Source organism: Cupressus sempervirens, chromosome 4 (genome assembly GCF_028749045.1).
Source record: "Cupressus sempervirens isolate cs-2001-9-10 chromosome 4, ASM2874904v1, whole genome shotgun sequence".
NCBI lineage: Eukaryota > Viridiplantae > Streptophyta > Pinopsida > Cupressales > Cupressaceae > Cupressus > Cupressus sempervirens.
Window position 1 is genome coordinate 460,059,850 of NC_143121.1, and position 19,234 is coordinate 460,079,083.

Genomic DNA, 19,234 nt, shown 5'->3' on the forward strand with positions numbered 1-19,234 from the left:
CATTCATTGACAACAATATATACAGGAGGTTCAAGAATAATCTCATTAGCTTCTACATCACTTGTTGGTTGGAGCATCATCATGCCTTTCATCGACATGTGAATCAAGTGACAGATGAGCCAAGGGTGTAGTCTCATTATCAGTTATGGGCCTCCCTTGTATCACGTGTTCTGGGATTTCATCAAGAATTACTTTACTGTGTTCCAACATCTTTTTAGTTTGAGCCATTGGGACACTTATACTATCCAGTATACTTGGATCAATCTTACCTTTATAAACCTTCCACCGATAAGCATCGAGAACTTTATCATACTTTTCACGTTCCATAATGGCCTTTGCTCTCTTCAAATCCTTATCAGATCATCATCTAGTTTAGAAACCTGTTCACAAGTTTTAAGCCCTTGTAGACCTCTAGCCCTCTGTATATATCCTTCTGGATTGAATCAACCCATGGCTTCCTAGGTGATGTTGCATGATACTTCAACTTCTGACCAACCAAAAAATCTCCAAATGTCAGATATCTAGGAACAAATGATTGTTTGCCACTAGATCTCAGATGCATTGTGCTTGACTCAAGCATTTGTTTGTGCTTGACTCATGCATTTGTTTAATCATCTCAAGGTAAGCCACTCTGTCTAGAATAGTTTTGGGTTATGCATATGGGGTACCGTCAAATGCGAAAACTCTGATGTGTGTGTATTTTTCTAAACAATTCCAATCCCCCAATTATGATCAATATAAACCTCACTGTTTAAATCTTTAGGCCTAAGAAACCTTTTAATCTCAGGGGATTATGAGTTGTCTTTGTTGAATCCCCATTATTCACATAGTGACTTGACAAAATAGTCCTCAAAGTTGTTTGCTAACAATTTGTGTTTTTGGAATCCCAAATTGATAACCACAACTGCATTGGCTTCTTAAAGCCCTATATGTCATATATGTGGCATGACAGCCCTTTCCCGTATAGGTTAATCATCTCATCTACATATAGCAACATGTGCTTCAAAAGGGAATAGTGTTTGGAATAATTTTCGTTTTAATTAAATTTTCATTTCTCCTATCCATGTTTAATTTTCTTTGCACTGTAAGAATCATAGTCAGACTCCCTAGGGTCCATCTGATTATCTTTCCGAATTCTGTGGAAAGGCAATCTCCACTTCTTATAGTTTCTTTCAAGAGAGATATATTGTTCTTTCAATTTATGCAAATCTATCTGACTTTCAAAATCATACTTCAAATTAAACACTCTCTCAATGAAATATTTTATTTTCTAATTGGCAATAATGGCTTCCCCGAGTAATCATTTACAGTCTTAGTGACTGAGTCATACCTCTCTGCAAAAGCTTTGATTAATTCAACACTTGTAAATACATTGTGGACAGCCAATTTTCCCAAATTCAACCTCCATGGATTAGAGACTGGCTCTGGGCTATCCTATCTCTTCAAATGGAACATAAATAAATCATACCCTCTTGTTTCTGTCCATACATCACCCAAATGGTCATGATTATCCTTCAATTGCTCCCGTCAGATTTTATTTTCCTAGATTTCAAACTAGATTGATGGAAATGGTCCAGTAGATCTTGGTCCAAGGTCCTCTTCTCTCATTTTTGTCTCTTCTGTTTTACCTTTTCAGCAGTGTCAGTGGGTGGAGAATTCTTTTGTTTCTTACTCTTAGTAGTCTTATATGTCGAAGAGCTTTCCATTACTGTAACTTCACAATAAACTAGGGAAAGTTTTTAAGACCTACATGCAAAACCGGCTTCTGGCCATTCTATATCTCCTACAATTTCTTCCAAATTGCACTTCTGTGTGTACAATGTAAATGAATTTATGCTGCAATAATTCGGTGTGAATTTGTTTCTGCAATGACTCTTAAGTGCTGGTCAATTCAAATTTCATATCAAGGTGATGCTCATTGAAATGTACTTCCCGACATTAAATTTCATCCAGCCTGTAATTCCTTTTTTACGCTCTGCCAAACAGTAAATTTGCTTTGATATCTTTTGTCTTTAAGCATTACCTTTTGTGGTCTCATCAAAGCCCTAACCTATGTCACAACCAAAATCCCCTTTTATTCATCCTTTCACTTTGGTATATCTCTTGGATGTATGTTTATGGCTCGATGAGCACTCTTACTTGATTCATCGGAGGTAATATTTTTGTTGAAATAACTTCCTTCGATGGAACTCATCCCTATTGATGATCACTGTCACCTTTTCGCTGTTTGATAATGTTTACTCTCGTGAACATATTGCCTTAGGGTTTCATTGAAGTTCCTATTGTGGGATCCACATTACATGTTGTGTATCAACACAAGCATCGGTGGGGGCCATGTTTTTTTTCCTCCATTTCGATGAAGCATATTGCATTGGTGAGATCAATTTCCTATCTCATCAAAGCTTATGACTTTATGGAAATCTCATGATCCACATGGTCAACCATTTGTCACATGTAGCCTTTGGTGGGGCCATAATACTTTTCATCATGTGTTTTGATGATGCTGTTTCCTTCGCTGATAGTCTCCTTACGTTTCATCGAGGGTTCAAATATTATTGAAATAGTGAGTGGGACCCAATAGCTTAAAGCCGCTATTGATGATATTTACTCATATATCAAAGTTTTTTCTTTCCTTGTGTACATGACTGACAAACTTATTTTCAATGAGTTTTTATGCTTCAATAAGACTTTTACTTTCATGTTAGACACTAATAGTTTATCAAACTTCCCTCCTAAACATATTTTTCTTGTATCACTTCAAATTCTTGTGCTTCCTTTATATCCTTTTATCCGAGTCGCGAGGCTTACCCTAGAATGTGATTAATAATTCACTTAATGCTGAAATGATTTTCTTGGCACCGCTTTTTTCTAGGTTGACACCTGTGTATGTTTTCCCAAGAAATCTCAAATGTTTTTTTATCTACATATTTGTGAATGACATACAATCTATAGAAGCTACTTTCCATTTTGGGATGCTACTATGCAACCTATAAGACTAAATTCCTTGCTTATGTCATTAACATGCAGGTCTTCCATGGAGCAGACAGTGACATCCTTTGGCTTCAACGGGACTTTCATATCTATGTTGTAAATTTGTTTGACACTGCAAGGGTAAGTTGCTCTATTTTTCTCTAGAAGTTACATCCTAAATATTTATTGATTATTTTTTCAGAATGAATATAATCTGAATATGGGTTGCCTATAGTATGTACAACACCTTCAAACTCTTAATAGCCATCAAAACAAGGACAATTTAGCACCATTTCCCTAAGCAACGGTTTGTTTCATGGAACGGGTCTCCTACTGCCATCAATCCTTAAGAATGCAACCTAGATGAATCAAAACTTACCAACAATGAAAAATATTTTTGCAATTTCATTCAAAAATGATGATTGGCCCACCTTCTTTCCTAATCGAGAAGAACAGATGCTACCCCAAGAATGATTATTCCTCAGAATCAGATTAACTCCCGATGAAATGGAGCGAAGGTTATGGATGTTGAATTAAAGAGCTTTTGTCTGTTGTTTTATGAGAGCTTTTACTAGACACACAACACAAAAGGCCCAAAGCAAGATAAATGGAAAGCTATGGGTATGGTGGAGACTTTGATGATGCCTAAAGGGTACTTCATGGTTGTCTTCTCCTTGAAGAAAGAAAATGGCAGAACTTTCCAAGGAAGCATTTTGATCTATAGATGCATGGAGTGCTAAACCAGACCTGCGATCACTTGAAACATTTGGCGCAGGGGAAAGTGATTTCATTGGAGAATCATGGTCAACCAAGAGAGAAGCATGATGTTCAGAACTTCAGATGCATCCAACAAACAAAAAAGATTTTTTCTTAAAGGATCCTACCTGAGAGGTTTTGAAATTTGAAGGGAGCAAGATTGAGAAGGAATATAGGGTGACGATGTTGTCAAAACTAGTTGACATTGAGGACCAAAAAATTTCTGACTGGAAATCCAATTAAGAAACTTAGTTCTTTTATGTGAATAAGCCTTCACCATATGAACATAAGAAAATCATGATCTGCACCTAAAGACAATGTATACATAATCCAGTTGTTACTGCCAAATCTGATCCCCAACCTTAAGCCATATTTCTTCTGAAAAGCTCTTTGACAAATCCATCTCAGCAAACATATGAGCAAGGGTAGATTAAGAGTGCAATAATTTCTCTTGAGGAACAAAAACAATCCTAGCCTTGGTATTTTCAAGAGACTTTGGTTTCATGGGAAGCCAAAATTGAAAGGGGAGATCAGCAATCTGCACCCGAGTTTTACACAGACAGAATCTAAAGAAGGATTTAAACTGGGAAAATAATATTTTGATCAGAAGAGTGCAGCACCCCATGCCCAAGTGACATTCTCAAGGATAAATGTAATATCCCCTCCGATAACGTAATGTAGTATTAGATCATAATCGATAGTCTTGATTAAAAGGATATGTATGCAATAGCTAATTGATTGTTAGATAAATAATCAATATAGAGACATCGATTAAGTAGTTAAATAAGTATTAATATGAAATACGGAAATAACCAAATAAAGCTTATAAATATTTACCATGAATGAGACTTCAGTATAAAGATAAATTAATCCTTAAACAAATGAACTTGATTTATCATATAATATAATAATTAATAAAATCACATTGTAATACTAAACGTACCCCTAAATACATAAAGCACCCTAAATAAACATAAGGTCAATCAACTCGTACACATTGGCCAAAGGGGTGCGCCTAACAAGGGCCACGTCTAATGATGTGGGTGTGGGTACTATAAGTACCACATTGTCAGTGGATAAGAAAAAGGAAAAGAAGTACCTTGATTATTGCCACTAAAAGGCCAACAGAAAATAAAATCATATTTAAAAAGAGCAATACCTGATGTGACCCGCTCTTATATATTGGAGAGGAAATTGGCACAAACATAGGAGAAACACGACAAACACATCCATGGGATAACAGCAGTGGACAGCTGAGATGGCAGAAAGTAAAGGCACTGCCACGTCTACAAGATGCATTGAAAATGTTACATTTGTAAAGAAAACGATATACATTGCCAATTAAAAAAAAGAAGAGACATGAGGAAAGGCGGTCAAGGTTGGAAGACACTAAAAAAGTAATTAAGTATGAATATCACAGGTATGACAGTAATACCTGAAGAGTTATAACTTAATTTTATATAATTGTTATCATATATATATAATTAGTTTAATGAATAATTTGATAATAACATAACTAATAGGCTATGTTAAGCAACATATTTTAAAGTGATATAATATAAGTTTCAATGCTAAATAATATAATGAAAATATATAATATAAGGTGCATTAAATTAAATCAATTTGAATTACTTGTTGATCTATTAATCAAAGCAGATACAAAGAATAAATGATAAATTGAACACACATGATGAATGAAATTATATCATTATAATTGGAGGAAGGACTAGGTAGGTAAGAGGGTAGGGCTGATCCCTAAGACAAGAGGGGTATGTACTCCTCTCTTGGGTTTAGGCTTATTGAGTTATGGGACTCCACTACAAGGTCCAAACACTCTGGTGTGGTATTGCACCTAGGCATGGTGAGGGATGATGAGCACCCATATGATGAGCACCCATTGAAAGATCAAAGAAGCCTTGAAAAATGGATCAAGGGAGAAAAGGGTTGTGGAAATCTGACATCAAAGAAGGCCATTGGAGGTGTCTCATGGACGTGATAAAGAGTAGACTTACAGGGTCTAGTAGGGCGTCAGATATCTCGTTTCCGCTGGTTAGTATGATGAACGGACTCATGAATGGGAGGGTTTATGATTGAGCTTCTGTATTGGCCACATGCATGGATGAGTTCATGACACTGCAGCATAAAACATTTTACATGCCGCACTATGCCATCGGAGTCTTCTTGGAGGCAACTGTGAGGACGATACCCCAAGAAAAGTTGGAAATACAGCCGAGTCCGGTAGTACCTGGTGAGCCTCTGATAATGTAGTGGAGGCATTTAGACTCACTTTGGAGGGTAGAAAGACGTTGGCCAGAAGAGGGTATGACAGGAGATGGAGGAATCAAGTAATACAGATAGTGGCCACCATGATACATCTGGTGAGGAGGACGACTCAGAGGATATGGAGGAGGTGGAGCAAGATGAGGAGGATGATGATGCAGAAGTTGGGGTGATTTCAGCAACCCTACTTCAATTTCCGCAGCAATTGACAGCTGCACCAGTAGTAGCTACGCCATCATTTTCAGCTCCGCACATGCACACCATGGCAGATGTTAACATCCCAGGTTTCAGACAGTTTAGGCATCCAGTGGTGATGACCCCAGTCACTCTAAATCCTAGATCACGGACAACAATAGTAGTAGCAGGAACATTTTCACATTCAGCGGCTGCTCAACCTTCAGTAAGCTGGAGGATAGCATCACCAGTGGATACACCTACGGGAACACAATCTCAGCCAGCAATTCAGGAATCGACTCTTGTACCTCCAGAGCAGGGATCACTTCAGTCAGTAGCAGTAAGTTTGCCATAGCCATCTCTTGTAGCAGAGTCGACAGCCACAGAGGGAGGAGTCATTTAGGGAGGCGCACAACAGTAGGTCCGACTAGAGGTGATTGGGACAGATGCAGTAGTCATGATAGCTGACACCCTGTTTGATGAGGCAACAGATCAGGATGCTGATTTGAGCATGCCAGAAGTAGAATCCCAAATGCCAGTAGTAGAACAGATTAGCTCAGTGAGTCAGGCGAGTGAGTACTTGCTCCTGTTGCTAGAGGTCCCTCGCTTCAGTCTCCTATGCGAGAGGATCTTTAGTTAGAAGCAATTTGGTCAAACAACGGGGTAGTCTAGGTCCCCACATCACTAGAAGTAGGAGATCAGAGTGCAGAGGCACCAGAAAAAGCAGAAAGAAGGGTACAGACGCAGCATCCTATATGTGTAGCGAAGGAAAAGGAAAAGGATATGTATTCATGCCTTAGTGACATTGCTGAGAGAAGCAAGTTCCTGGTAGAGTTGGTACTCACAGAGAGACGGTGGGTAGAGGCTGGATAAGAAGCTCAGGAGGCCGCAGACAAGGCTCGGGAGGAGATGGCCGACCGACTTGCCACCTAGCAGATTGCATGGGAAACAGAGCGGACAGCACTATTAGCACAACTCGAGGAAATTAGACGAGGGAAGTAGGAGGCCGATCGGCAACTAGCAGCAGCGTTACAGGAGAAGGAAGCAGCAAAGAAAGCTCACGATCAGAAAGAAGCTGAATGCCATGAGGTCACATTGATGCTGAAGGAGGTAGTAGAGAACTCTCAGATCACAGTTGATTTAAAGGTCCGGACGGAGCAAGTGTATCAGCTACGACGCAACCGGTCTACACAGTCAGAGACACAGCGTTCTACTTCATGATGTTTATGTTTTTATGAATAAATGTAATTAATTGTTTTGAGTTTTTTTGTGTTGTCATCCGGAGACTACTTATCTTTTTGGGGGGGATGATGTCGTCGGTAAACATTCTGTAGTCGACAGGGTGTATGTCGTCGGTAAATGCTCCTTCGGGAAGGTTCTTGTTATGTAGCCGATAGACCCCTTCGGGAAGGTTCTTTGGAAAGTATATATACACCCTTCGGGATCATTGTAATCATCGTCATAAGCATAATGTAATGTCTTTGGCATATGCGAATAAAAAAAGGAGTAATGCTGTTCTTGTTCATTGTCTATATGAAATAATCTATTTACCCATATGGTAAACAATAGGTCGATCTTTTGGTGCAATGACAATCCTAGCCTTTCTAAAAATTGGTGTCAGAGCTTTGTCACAGGTTCGAACCATGCAAGCCACGACAACTGACGTTCGGAGGGGGATTGTTGGTGGTGGGCCAACGTCCCTCATAGGGTTTGTGACATGGCTTAACCGCCTCCTATGGTTCTATAAGACTATTGGTTGTATTGGTCAGTGAAGGTTGATCTTTTGGTGCAACGACAACCTTGGCCTTTTTAACATAAGATTCTACCCAAGCTTAATTGAGGTGGTCTTGGCCAATCCCTAGATGACCTACCCTGTACATACATATTGAACTCATAAGAAATAGATAGAAGTAATGGATTAATTAATAGAGAAATAATGATTTCTAACTCTGATCTTCATAAAATACAGAATATATACAAGCCTTATAGGTAGGGACTGTGTGTTCCCAAAATTGTAGATTGGAAGTCCAAGAGCTTGTCACTTCTTCGATAGGACTTCTCAAACAGTTCTGGCCAACGAATGGGAATACTTCTCGATTCCCCTGCACTTTAGCCTCCGCTACACCAAGGCGGGTAGACCTCCTCAAATGCCAACTCTCTGGTTCAAGGCTTTTCTATAGTGAATTTAAACTTCTGGAGTTCTTCGGCTGGCAAGGTCCTCGAACTCGATCAAAATGAAATTGGATCTTGAATACTTGATAATTGAATGTTTTGTATAAAGTTTGTTAATAATGAATTTGATGCTCGCAGAAGGAATATATAGATTTCCTGACTTCAATAAAAAGATTGTCGACAGCAAATAGTGTATCAGGATGCATTCCGTCTGTATCAGGATGCATGCCGTCGGTATTAGGAGGCGTGTCTTCGGTATGGACTGACAGGGTGTGTATTGGGAAGGTTCTCGTCGGTATTGGGAAGGTTCTTATTATGTAGCCGACATGTTGTATGTAGCCAACAGACACCTTTGGGAAGGTTCCTCGAGATGTATATATACCCCCCTCCGGGATCGTTGTAATCATCTTATCATCATCTGATGTAACGTCTTCTGGCATATGCGAATAATATAAGGAGTTCTGCTATTCTTGCTGCTATTGTAATCCATTGTCTGTATGCATTAATTTCTTTACCCAGTACGGTAAACATTCGGTAAACATTTGGCGTCATTGCCCTATGAACCTAGAAGGAGGGAGGAATGAAGATTAATGCCAAATCAGCTTAACAAAGATCGAAATAAGGTGAAGGGAAAAGATGGAATACGTACTGGGCAAGAAAATCTAATTTTGGCACAGCAAGCTGAACGCAGAAGGAGGTTCCATGAAAATTGCTAACAGACACAGAAGCATGCAAGAATCGTTGGAAGAGATTCGACAGCAGGTGGAGTTGGTGGAAGAAGCAAGGGAGGAGTTTTTGAATTTGTATTCACCGAGGGAAGAGAATCCCGACGAAAGAGAATTGACTTGCACGGTTCCGAGTGCCGAGGGGGCAAGAGCGTGGAATGAACTCTTCGTCTGCGATACAGTTCCAGAAGGGACAGATTCGTTGAACAGAGACCTTTCTTCACCAAACAGCGTCAGCGTCGGGATACCAAGCGTTAGTGTCAGGATACCAAGTGTCAGTGACGGGATACCAAGCATCAGTGTTAGGATGGCAGAACCAAAGGAGAAGTTACCTAAATTTGATGGTGATGGAGTAGCTGATCCCATCCGACATAGTAAAACTTGCGAAACCATTTGGAGGGAAAATGTCATAACGGATACAAATGAATGGGTCCGGCAGTTTCCAGCTACATTACGGGGTGTTGCAATTGATTGGTTCGCCGATGCAGATCCCCAGAACTTAACCACTTGGGACAATCTTAAGGAGTTTGTGGCAGAGATATACAACACAAAACAACTGCTCCGCGACGACAATGAAATTGTAGCAGAGATATACAATACAAAATAGGGGAAGCATGAAACAGTCCAAGTCTATGCCAGGAAGTTGAAGAACTTGATCAATAAAATGGAAAATAAGCGGGCTGATGGGCTACAGAAAAGATGGTTCATTGAAGGCCTTCACCTGAAGCTACGGAAGAAGATGAAGATCCTGCAGCCATCATCATACACTAAAGCGTACAACCGAGCAATGAACCTGGAAAGTGAGTAGAGGACGAAAAAGAAGAAGATAAGCTCATCGGATTCAGATGATGACACATCTTCAGCAGAGGAAAATAGTGATGACGAAAATGACAACAAGAAGGTCCGTGCCCTCCAAAAGGACATGATTCAGATGATGAAAGAGTTCAAGAACATGCAGAAGGCCACCAAGGGAAACAAACTATGGTGCACTGAGTGCAAGAAAGAAGGCCATACGAAGGGATCCTGCCCGAAAGACCAATTTTGTGAGATTTCTCAGATCATGGGACATTCGACAAAGGAATGCCCTTTCAACTTGAAAACAAGAGCACCACAACAAGTGTTCCTGACACAGGAGGCATCCGCAGGGAGCGGGAACACCAGTACAGAGGGTGCAACGTCGGGAGGATACAAAAATAATCGGCAAGGTCAAAACAACGGCAACAATAATAATGGCAGGAGGAGTCGAATTTAGTATGATGCGAACAGTCGACCGATAGTTCAATGCAGTGCATGCAATTTGTGGGGCCACTTCACTCGAGACTGTACAACAACAAACACACCGAAATTGTTATGCAGATGGTGTGGACCCGACAATCATGACGATGCTAAGTGCCCGAAGTCGGGAGTAAACTTGATCACCGTTGGGACGGACGAAGAAGAGGTTCTGGCCATCATTTGGAAGTAGGCGAAACTATACCCCGACTCGACGGAGGAAAAGAAGAGACTGGAGGAAGCACGGGCAGAGATCCATAAAGCAACTCAGGCAGATATGATCATATGACACACTTGGACACAATTGGTACCTCGGCACAGAACTGCGCAAAACAGAACATTGTACGACAAATATTACAAATTGAGTTACCCGTTAGGATGAATGACCTGTTGCTCACTATGCCTCAACTCTGTACGACACTCACGAATATAGCTCCAATTGCTAAGCAACCAATAGAGCAAGGAAGGGAGAAGGAAGGTGGTGCAAGTGCGGAAGATTCGATGCTATTAGCCCTTTCATCCGGACGCCATCCGACAGTTGTCGAAATGGGCATTCTCGGGACTATACTGACGGACACGATTGTGGACGGAGGGTCCGGTGTCGATGTGCTACCAGAAGATACTTGGAAAAGGTTGGGATAGTCGACATTGTGGCCACCTACATTCCAACTACTAACGGCCGATCAACATGGAATCAAGCCATTGGGAGTCCTGATAGCACAACCAATGACGATTGGAACACAACCGTTCCTGTTGGACTTCGTCGTGATCCGACTAAAGCGAAAAGGATACGATGCCATTCTGGGCTGGGGGTGGCTGATACAAGCCAAGGTTAAACACGATTGGAAGAAAAATACTTTATCACTTGAAAGCAAAGGCTGGAAATACGTCATTGATCTACACACTCAAATGGTCGGGGAAGAAACTCTGTCATCAGATTCCGAAGAAGAAGAAGATGAAGGGAGGCAGCGTATGGAACCAGATCAGGAGGGAGTCCTACGATTGAAGGGTGATGATGATTTGGATTCAGTGAACGGTCTTTACCATTGGCAAATAGAGGACTATGAACTGTTTCAGAGTTGCAACGTCTTGACAATTGAGGAAGGACGAATGCTGCACTTGGTCATTACACACCAACTGTACCAGCTGTAACTTTCTTTCCCTATCCATTTTTTCTGGCTTACTGTCAATTTTCTTCCCACCTTGTGTTGCTCCAGGAATGTTGAACACTCTGGTAAAGTCGGCTTCCCGAAATGAAACCATGACGTCATACCCCAAATACGGAATTGAACACTTCTGGGAATGAATGTCCTCCCCTATCACTCTTTAGCTGCAATGGAATCCTGTACCTAGCAATAATTTGCTCATAAATAAGTTTTGCTATGGTTACCACTGAGTTATCTGTCAGTGCGCGTGCCTCCACCCACTTGGTTAGGTACTCCGTTGCTACGACGATGTATCGACATCTTCTGGTTCTTCTCGCCTTTAGGGGTCCGATGAAGTCCAATCCCAATCGTTCAAAGAGCACCTGAGCATGAGAGGGATTCAGAGGCATGAAGTCTCTCTTCAAAGGTTTCTCGGCCCGCTGACATGTGTCGCATGATTGAGGCTTATGGCAGGCATTCTTGGAATTGTTCAATTCTGTATTTGGGGTTTGACGTCGTGGTTTCATTTCGGCTAGCTGAATTTACTAGAGTGTTCGGCATTCTTGGAGTGGCACAAGGTGGGAAGAAAATTGACCATAAGCCACGAAAAATGGACAGGGAAAGAAAGTTACAGTTGGTGTGTAACGACTAGGTGCAACATTCATCTTTCCTCAATTGTCAAGATGTTGCAACTTTGAAACAATTCATAGTCCTCTATCTGCCAATGGTAAAGACCGTTCACTGAATCCAAATTGTCATCACCCTCCAATCGTAGGACTCCCTCCTGATCTGGTGCCATACGCTGCCTCCCTTCATCTTCTTCTTCTTCGGAATCTGATGACAGAGTTTCTTCCCCGACCATTTGAGTGTGTAGATCAATGACGTATTTTCGGCCTTTGCTTTCAAGTGATAAAGTATTTTTCTTCCAATCGTGTTTAACCTTGGCATGTATCAGCCACCCCCGGCTCAGAATGGCATCGTATCCTTTTTGCTTTAGTGGGATCACGACGAAGTCCAACAAGAACGGCTGTGTTCCAATCGTCACTGGTTGTGCTATCAGGACTCCCAATGGCTTGATTCCATGTTGATCGGCTGTTAGCAGTTGGAATGTAGGTGGCCACAATGTTGGCTATCCCAACCTTTTCTAGGTATCTTCTGGTAGCACAATGACACTAGACCCTCTGTCCACAATCGTGTCCGTCAGTATAGTCCTGAGAATGCCCATTTCAACAACTGCCGGATGGCATCCGGATGAAAGGGCTAACAGCATCAGATCTTTTGCACTTGCGCCACCTTCCTTCTGCCTTGCTCTGCTGGTTGCTTAGCAATTGGAGCTATATTCGTGAGTGCCATATGGAGTTGAGGCATAGTGAGCAATAGATCATTCATCCTGACGAGTACCTTAGTTTGTAATATTTGCTGTACAATGTTCTGTTTTGCGCAGTTCTGTGCAGAGGTACCAATCGTGTCCTTCAGGTGTGCCGTTTCTGCCTGCGTTGCTTTATGGACCTCTGCCTGTGCTTCCTCCAGTCTCTTCTTTTCCTCCGTCGGGTCGAGGTATAGTTTCGCCTGGTTCTGAGTGATGGCCATAACCTCTTCTTCGTCCATCCCGACGGTGATCAAGTTTACTCCCAACTTTGGGCACTTAGCACCATCATGATCGCCAGGTCTGCAACATTTGCATAACAATTTCGATGTGTTCACTGTTGTACAGTCTCGGGCAAAGTGGCCCCACAAACTGCATGCGCGGCATTGAACTATTGGTTGATCGTTCGCATTATACTGAATTCGACTCCTGCCATTATTATTGTTACCATTGTTGTTTTGACCTTGCTGATTATTTCTGTATCCTCCCGATGTGGCACCCTCCATACTGGTGTTCCCGCTCCCTGCGGATGCCTGCTGTGTCAAGAACACTTGTTGTGGTGCTGTTGTTTTCAGGTTGAAAGGGCATTCCTTTGTCGAATGTCCCATGATTTGAGAAATCTCACAAAATTGGTCTTTCGGGAAAGATCGCTTCGTATGGCCTTCTTTCTTACACTTGGTGCACCATAGCTCATTTCCCTTGGTGTCCTTTTGCATGTTCTTGAACTCTTTCATCATCCGAATCATGTCCTTTTGGAGGGCGCAGACCTTCTTGCTGTCCTTTTTGTCATCACCGCTTTCCTGTGTTGAAGATGTGTCATCATCTGAATCTAACGAGCTACTCTTCTTCTTTTTCATCCTCTGCTCACTTTCTAGGTTCATTGCCCGATTGTACGCTTCAGTGTATGACGATGGCGGCACAATCTTCATCTTCTTCCGCAGCTTCGGGTGAAGGCCTTCAATGAACCATCTTTTCTGTAGCCCATTAGCCGGCTTATTTTCCATTTTATTGATCAAGTCGTTCAACTCCCTGGTGTAGACTCAGACTGTTTCATGCTTCCCCTATTTTGTGTTGTATATCTCTGCTATGATTTTGTTGTCGTCACGGAGCAGTTGAAACTCGGCAGTAAACTCCTTAAGATTGTCCTAAGTGGTTAAGTTTTGGGGACCTACATCAGTGAACCAATCAATTGCAACACCCCGTAGGGTAGCCGGAAATTGTCAAACTCATTCGTTTGTATTCGTTATGCCATTGGCCCTCCAAATGGTTTCACAAGTTTTACAATGTTGGATGGGATTAGGTGCTCCATCACCATCAAATTTAGGCAACTTCTCCTTTGGTCCCGCCATCCTGACACCGATGCTTGGTATCCCGACGCTGACGTTGTTTGGTGAAGAAAGGTCTCTGTTCAATGAATTTGTCCCTTCTGGAAGTGTATCGTGGACGAAGAGTTCACTCCACGCTCTTGCCCCCTTGGCACTTGGAGCCATGCGAGTTGATTCTCTTCCGTCGGGATTCTCTTCCCTCGGCGAATACAAATTCAAAAACTCCTCCCTTGCTTCTTCCACCAACTCCACCCGCTGTCGAGTCTTTTCCAACAATTCTTCCGCGCTTCTGTGTCCGTCAGCAATCTTTTGGAACTTCCTTTTGCATTCGGCTTGCTGTGCCAAAATTAGATTTTCTTGCATAGTACGTATTCCATCTTTTCCCTTCACCTTATTTCGATCTTTTTTAAGCTTATTTGGCATTAATCTTCATTCCTCCCTCTTTGTAGGTTCATAGGGCAACAACGCCAAATGTTTACCCAGAATAGGCGAAAGGCATGGCACGATAATCACTTGAAATTGAACAGGTTTCAACCCGGGCAGTGGGTTTTGAAGTATGACGGCCGGAATGAGATCAAGCCGGGCAAGTTCAAAGTTAAGTGGGTCGGACCATATCAGATCTGGGAGGTAGGCGACAATGGAGCGATCAAGTTATGGATGCTGGATGGATAAGAAGTTCTAGACCAGTGAACAGGTGCAAGTTAAAAATTTATCGCGTGCCCGGTAAGCTGTCGCCATCCATGAATATGAAGGAGCAGTAGAAATTTGTTTGCAAAAAAAATAAAAGGAAAAAAAAAAAGAAAAAAAGAAAAAAACAAATTCAGAAAAAGTACCGTATGGCCAAGTGATCGTACGACATGGTGAATAAATAGTGACCACCGTACAATACAATGGTTCATCACCGTACGACATAACAATTACACTGCCGTACAACATATAAGTTACATCATTGTACGGCTTAGTGTGGGCTTAAGTCGATCACCGTACGACTCTCAGTTATGACTTCCTGCGACTTCTAGTATATCACCGTATGGTAATCCAGTAGTGGCATCAGGGTACATAACAGGAGAAGACATCAGGCATTCATTCTGGAGGTATTTGATGATTAGTTCATTGGGAGGTGTCATTCAAAGATATAACCACGTACGGCATACCAGGCTTGCATTACTGTACGACAACAACAACTATATCACCGTACGGGTTTAGGTTGTGTCAGGAGACAAGCTTCTTACGTATAGCGCAGAAGACAGTTCTGGAGGCATATTGTTGACCTTGTTAAGTTTTTAACTATGGTTGCATAGTGAGCCATATGACTTCCCTCCTGATGGCAGTTTATAAGATGAAATGAAGCTATAGGTCATTCACCGTACAACATTTGTATGGCGTAATTACTTCTTTTAGGCACCAACTATCTTAGCGTACGGTGACCAAGTTAAAAGCATAAAGTACGACAACAAAGGCACAATTACCGTATGGAAGGTATAATCGGTAGGAGTATTTTTGTGGTTGTACGGACAGGAGTTTGAAGGCAAGGCATATACAAATCAAGTTGTAAAGCCATAGTAGGGAATTTAGCCTTGAGGATTGCAGAGAACATCAGGCGTTTACTGGAAGGCGCTCAGTGGACTAAGAACCAGATTTGAAAGTTGCGAATTGCATTAAGTACAGAAAGGGGATGATTAGTGATTGATTCTTCTCACTGGCGAACGCATGTGTGTGGAGTAGCTTGCATATTGGAAGGGTGTACGGCATTCAAGGGTTTGTGATCACATCCAGCATAGAAGGGGAAGGACTAGCCGTACAACGTCTAGGGGTAACATGGATTTTGGTAGTGTTCCCTTAGCAACCATACTGAAACTGTAGCAGTAGATGAATCTATCCAAGGCATCCATCTTGGGAACCGCCTGTTGGAAGGACTGTATTGGTACGACATATAGGAGTAGAGAAGTCGTACGGCCGTACGACATACAAGAGTACGGGCAAAAGGCCAGCATTCGTACATAGGCCAGGAGGGAATTTTGTAGCCGTATGGATAAGTAATTGACCTAACGGCTTTCTTTTCTGCAAATTCGTAAAGGCATACTAGGTATGCAATCAATTGGGAAGCGGGCTTGGAGGAAGCAACTAGATCAAGATTTAGCCATGAACCAAGATGTATAGGCAGGACCTTCTCAAGCATGGCTACGCGGAAAGGATAAAGGCAAGCAGAGGGCAAGAGTGCAGAATCAGCCAGATGTGCACACAATGCCACAGATCGTAGTTTTTGAAGGGTTGAATGGATGGGACTACCAGAAATGGTGGGATGAAGATCCGGATACTCACCTCGTTAAAGCAAGCATCAGAAAGGCGCAGGTGGAGTGGGCAATCCGGATGCCACTTTTCTATATCCGAGATTTTGAGGGCGTCTTGTGTCCTATGATTGAGGCTTATGACAGGCATTCCCGAAAGTGTTCAATTCCGTATTTGGGGTATGACATCATGGTTTCATTTCGGCCAGCTGACTTTATCAGAGTGTTCAACATTCCTTGAGTGGCACAAGGTGGGAAGAAAATTGACAGTAACCCACAATAAATGGACAGGGAAAGAAAGTTATAGCTGGTACAGTTGCTGTGTAATGACCATGTGTAGCAGCAGGCAGATACCCTTATTGGCACTTCGAAGGGAAGAGGGTTGCGGAAGTTTGACATTAGAGATGGCCATTGGAAGTGCCTGATGGATGTGGTAAAAAGTAGGCTCACAGGGTCCAACAGGGCATTCGACATTTCCTTTCCGTTGGTTAGCATGATGAACGGGCTCATGAATGGGAATGTGTATGATTGGGCTTCTCTTTTAGCCACGCGCATGGATGAGTTTATTACTCTGCACCATAAAACATTCTATATGCTGCACTACGCCATCAGACTCTTTCTAGAAGCTACTGCAAGGATGATACCCCATGAGCAGTTGGAAATTAATCCAAGTCCGACTGTACTTGGCGAGCCTTTGGTAATGCAATGGAAGCATTTAGACTCACCTACAGGACAAAAGGGTGTTGGCCACAAGAGGGCACGACACAAGGTGGACGAATCAGGCAACACAGATAGTGGTCGCAAGGACACATCTTGTGAGGACGATTTTGAGGAGATGGAGGTGGAGCAGGATGAGGAGGAAGATGATGACGAAGTCGAGGTAATTTCAACAACTCCACTTCGCTTTCCGCGACAGTTGATGGCTGCGCCAGTAACTACTATGCCATCAATTCTGTCATTTTCAGCCTCGCATATGCACACTATGGCGGATGTTCACATCCCGGGGTTTGGACAGTTTCGGCATCCAGTGATAATTACCCTAGTAACTCTTAATCCTAGATCACAGACAGTAGTAGTAGGATTAGTTCCACACTCAGTGCCGGTCCAGACCTCAGTAAGTCGGAGGACAGCATCGCCAGCAGCCATGACTATGGGTACGCAACTTGCAGGATTGCAGCCTCAACCAGCAGTTTGGGAACCGACCCCTATACTTGTAGCAGAAAGTTTGCGTCAGCCACCTCTTGTAGTATAGTTGGCAGCAGAGGGCGGAGTTCGTCATGGGGGCACGCAGGAGCAGGTTCGACTAGAGGTGATTGGGATGGATGCAGTAGTCACCATAGCGGACACTCTGTTGCATGAGGATTAGGATGCTGATTTCAGTATTCCGGAAGCAGAACCCTAGGTGCCAGCAGTGGAATGGATGAGTACAGTGAGTCGGGCAAGTGAGTACTTGAGATGACGGTTGCTTGCCCTTATTGCCGGAGGTCCCTCCATCTAGTCTCCCATGAGAGAGCACACGCGGTTGGAAGCCATTTGGTCGAGCAGCAAGGTTGTCGAGGTACCGACATCACCAGGGCTAGAGGATCAGAGTGCAGTAGCAACAGAGAAAGTAAATGAAGGGGTGCAGGTGTCGGACCCTCTACCAGTAGCAGAGGAGAAGGATAAGGACGTTCATTCATGCCTTGCTGACATCACTAAGCGAAGCAATTCCTTGGCGGAGTTGGTGCTTACAGAGAGAAGACGGACAGAGGCTGGGCAGGAAGCTCGGGAGACGACGGAGAAGGCTCGGGAGGAGATGGCCGACTGACTTGCCACCCAACAGATTGCATGGGAAGCAGAGCGGGCAGCCTTGTTAACACAACTCGAGAAAAGTGCACGAGGGAAGTAGCAGGCGAAATAGCAGGTAGCAGCAGCGAAGCAACGTTTGATAGAAGCTCTTTAGGAGGACTCAGCGAAGAGGGCTCATGATCGGAAAGAAGCTGAGTGTCAGGAGGTTGCATTGATGTTGAAGGAAGTAGTGGAAGAGAACTCTCAGATCTGAGCTAATTTGAAGGTCCGAACAGATCAAGTGTATCAGCTTCGATGAAGCCGGTCTTCACAGTCGGAGACACAACCTTCTAGTTCATGATGTATAAGTCCATGTTGTTTTTGTTGTTTTATGAATAATGTAGTTAGTTGTTGGGTTTTTGTTGTGTGGTCGTCTGGAGACGACTTTTCTTTTTGGGGGGGATGATGTCGACAATAAATAGTTTATCAGGATGCATTCCGTTTGTATCAGGATGCATGCCATCGGTATCGGGAGGCGTGTCGTCGGTATCGGCCGACAGGGTGTGTATCAGGAAGGTTCTCGTTGGTATCAGGAAGGTTCTTATTATGTAGCCGACAGACACCTTCGGGAAGGTTCCTCGATATGTATATATACCCTCCTTCGGGATTGTTGTAATCATCTTATCATCATCTGATGTAACGTCTTCTGCCGTATGCGAATAATATAAGGAGTTCTGCTATTCTGATCCATTGTCTATATGCATTAATTTCTTTACCTAGTACAATAAACATACGGCAAACAAAAACTAGTGCCTTTGCTCATCTGGGCTATAGAGTCAACTTCCGTGAACTTTCACGTACAACTTCATAAAGTTTATGTGCACTTATACTGTTAACAATTAAATCATCAAGATGCAACAGACCAAATATTACGCAATCTTAAATTAGTCCAGATTGAATTTTAACTCCTCTGACAGGGAGACAAATTGGATAC

The 19,234-nt window shown here is 42.6% G+C and overlaps 1 protein-coding gene across 4 annotated transcripts in view; it reads left to right on the top strand.

The window, feature by feature from the left end:
• The window catches only part of LOC149561967 (Polynucleotidyl transferase, ribonuclease H fold protein with HRDC domain-containing protein), a 228,701-nt gene that overhangs the window by 81,722 nt on the left and 127,745 nt on the right, over positions 1-19,234 (top strand). For all 4 annotated transcript variants that reach the window (XM_089825492.1, XM_089825490.1, XM_089825493.1 and 1 more), the window contains exon 4: positions 3,028-3,111. In XM_089825492.1, coding sequence (XP_089681618.1) covers positions 3,028-3,111 — 84 coding nt within the window. The remainder of the gene's footprint in view (positions 1-3,027; positions 3,112-19,234) is intronic.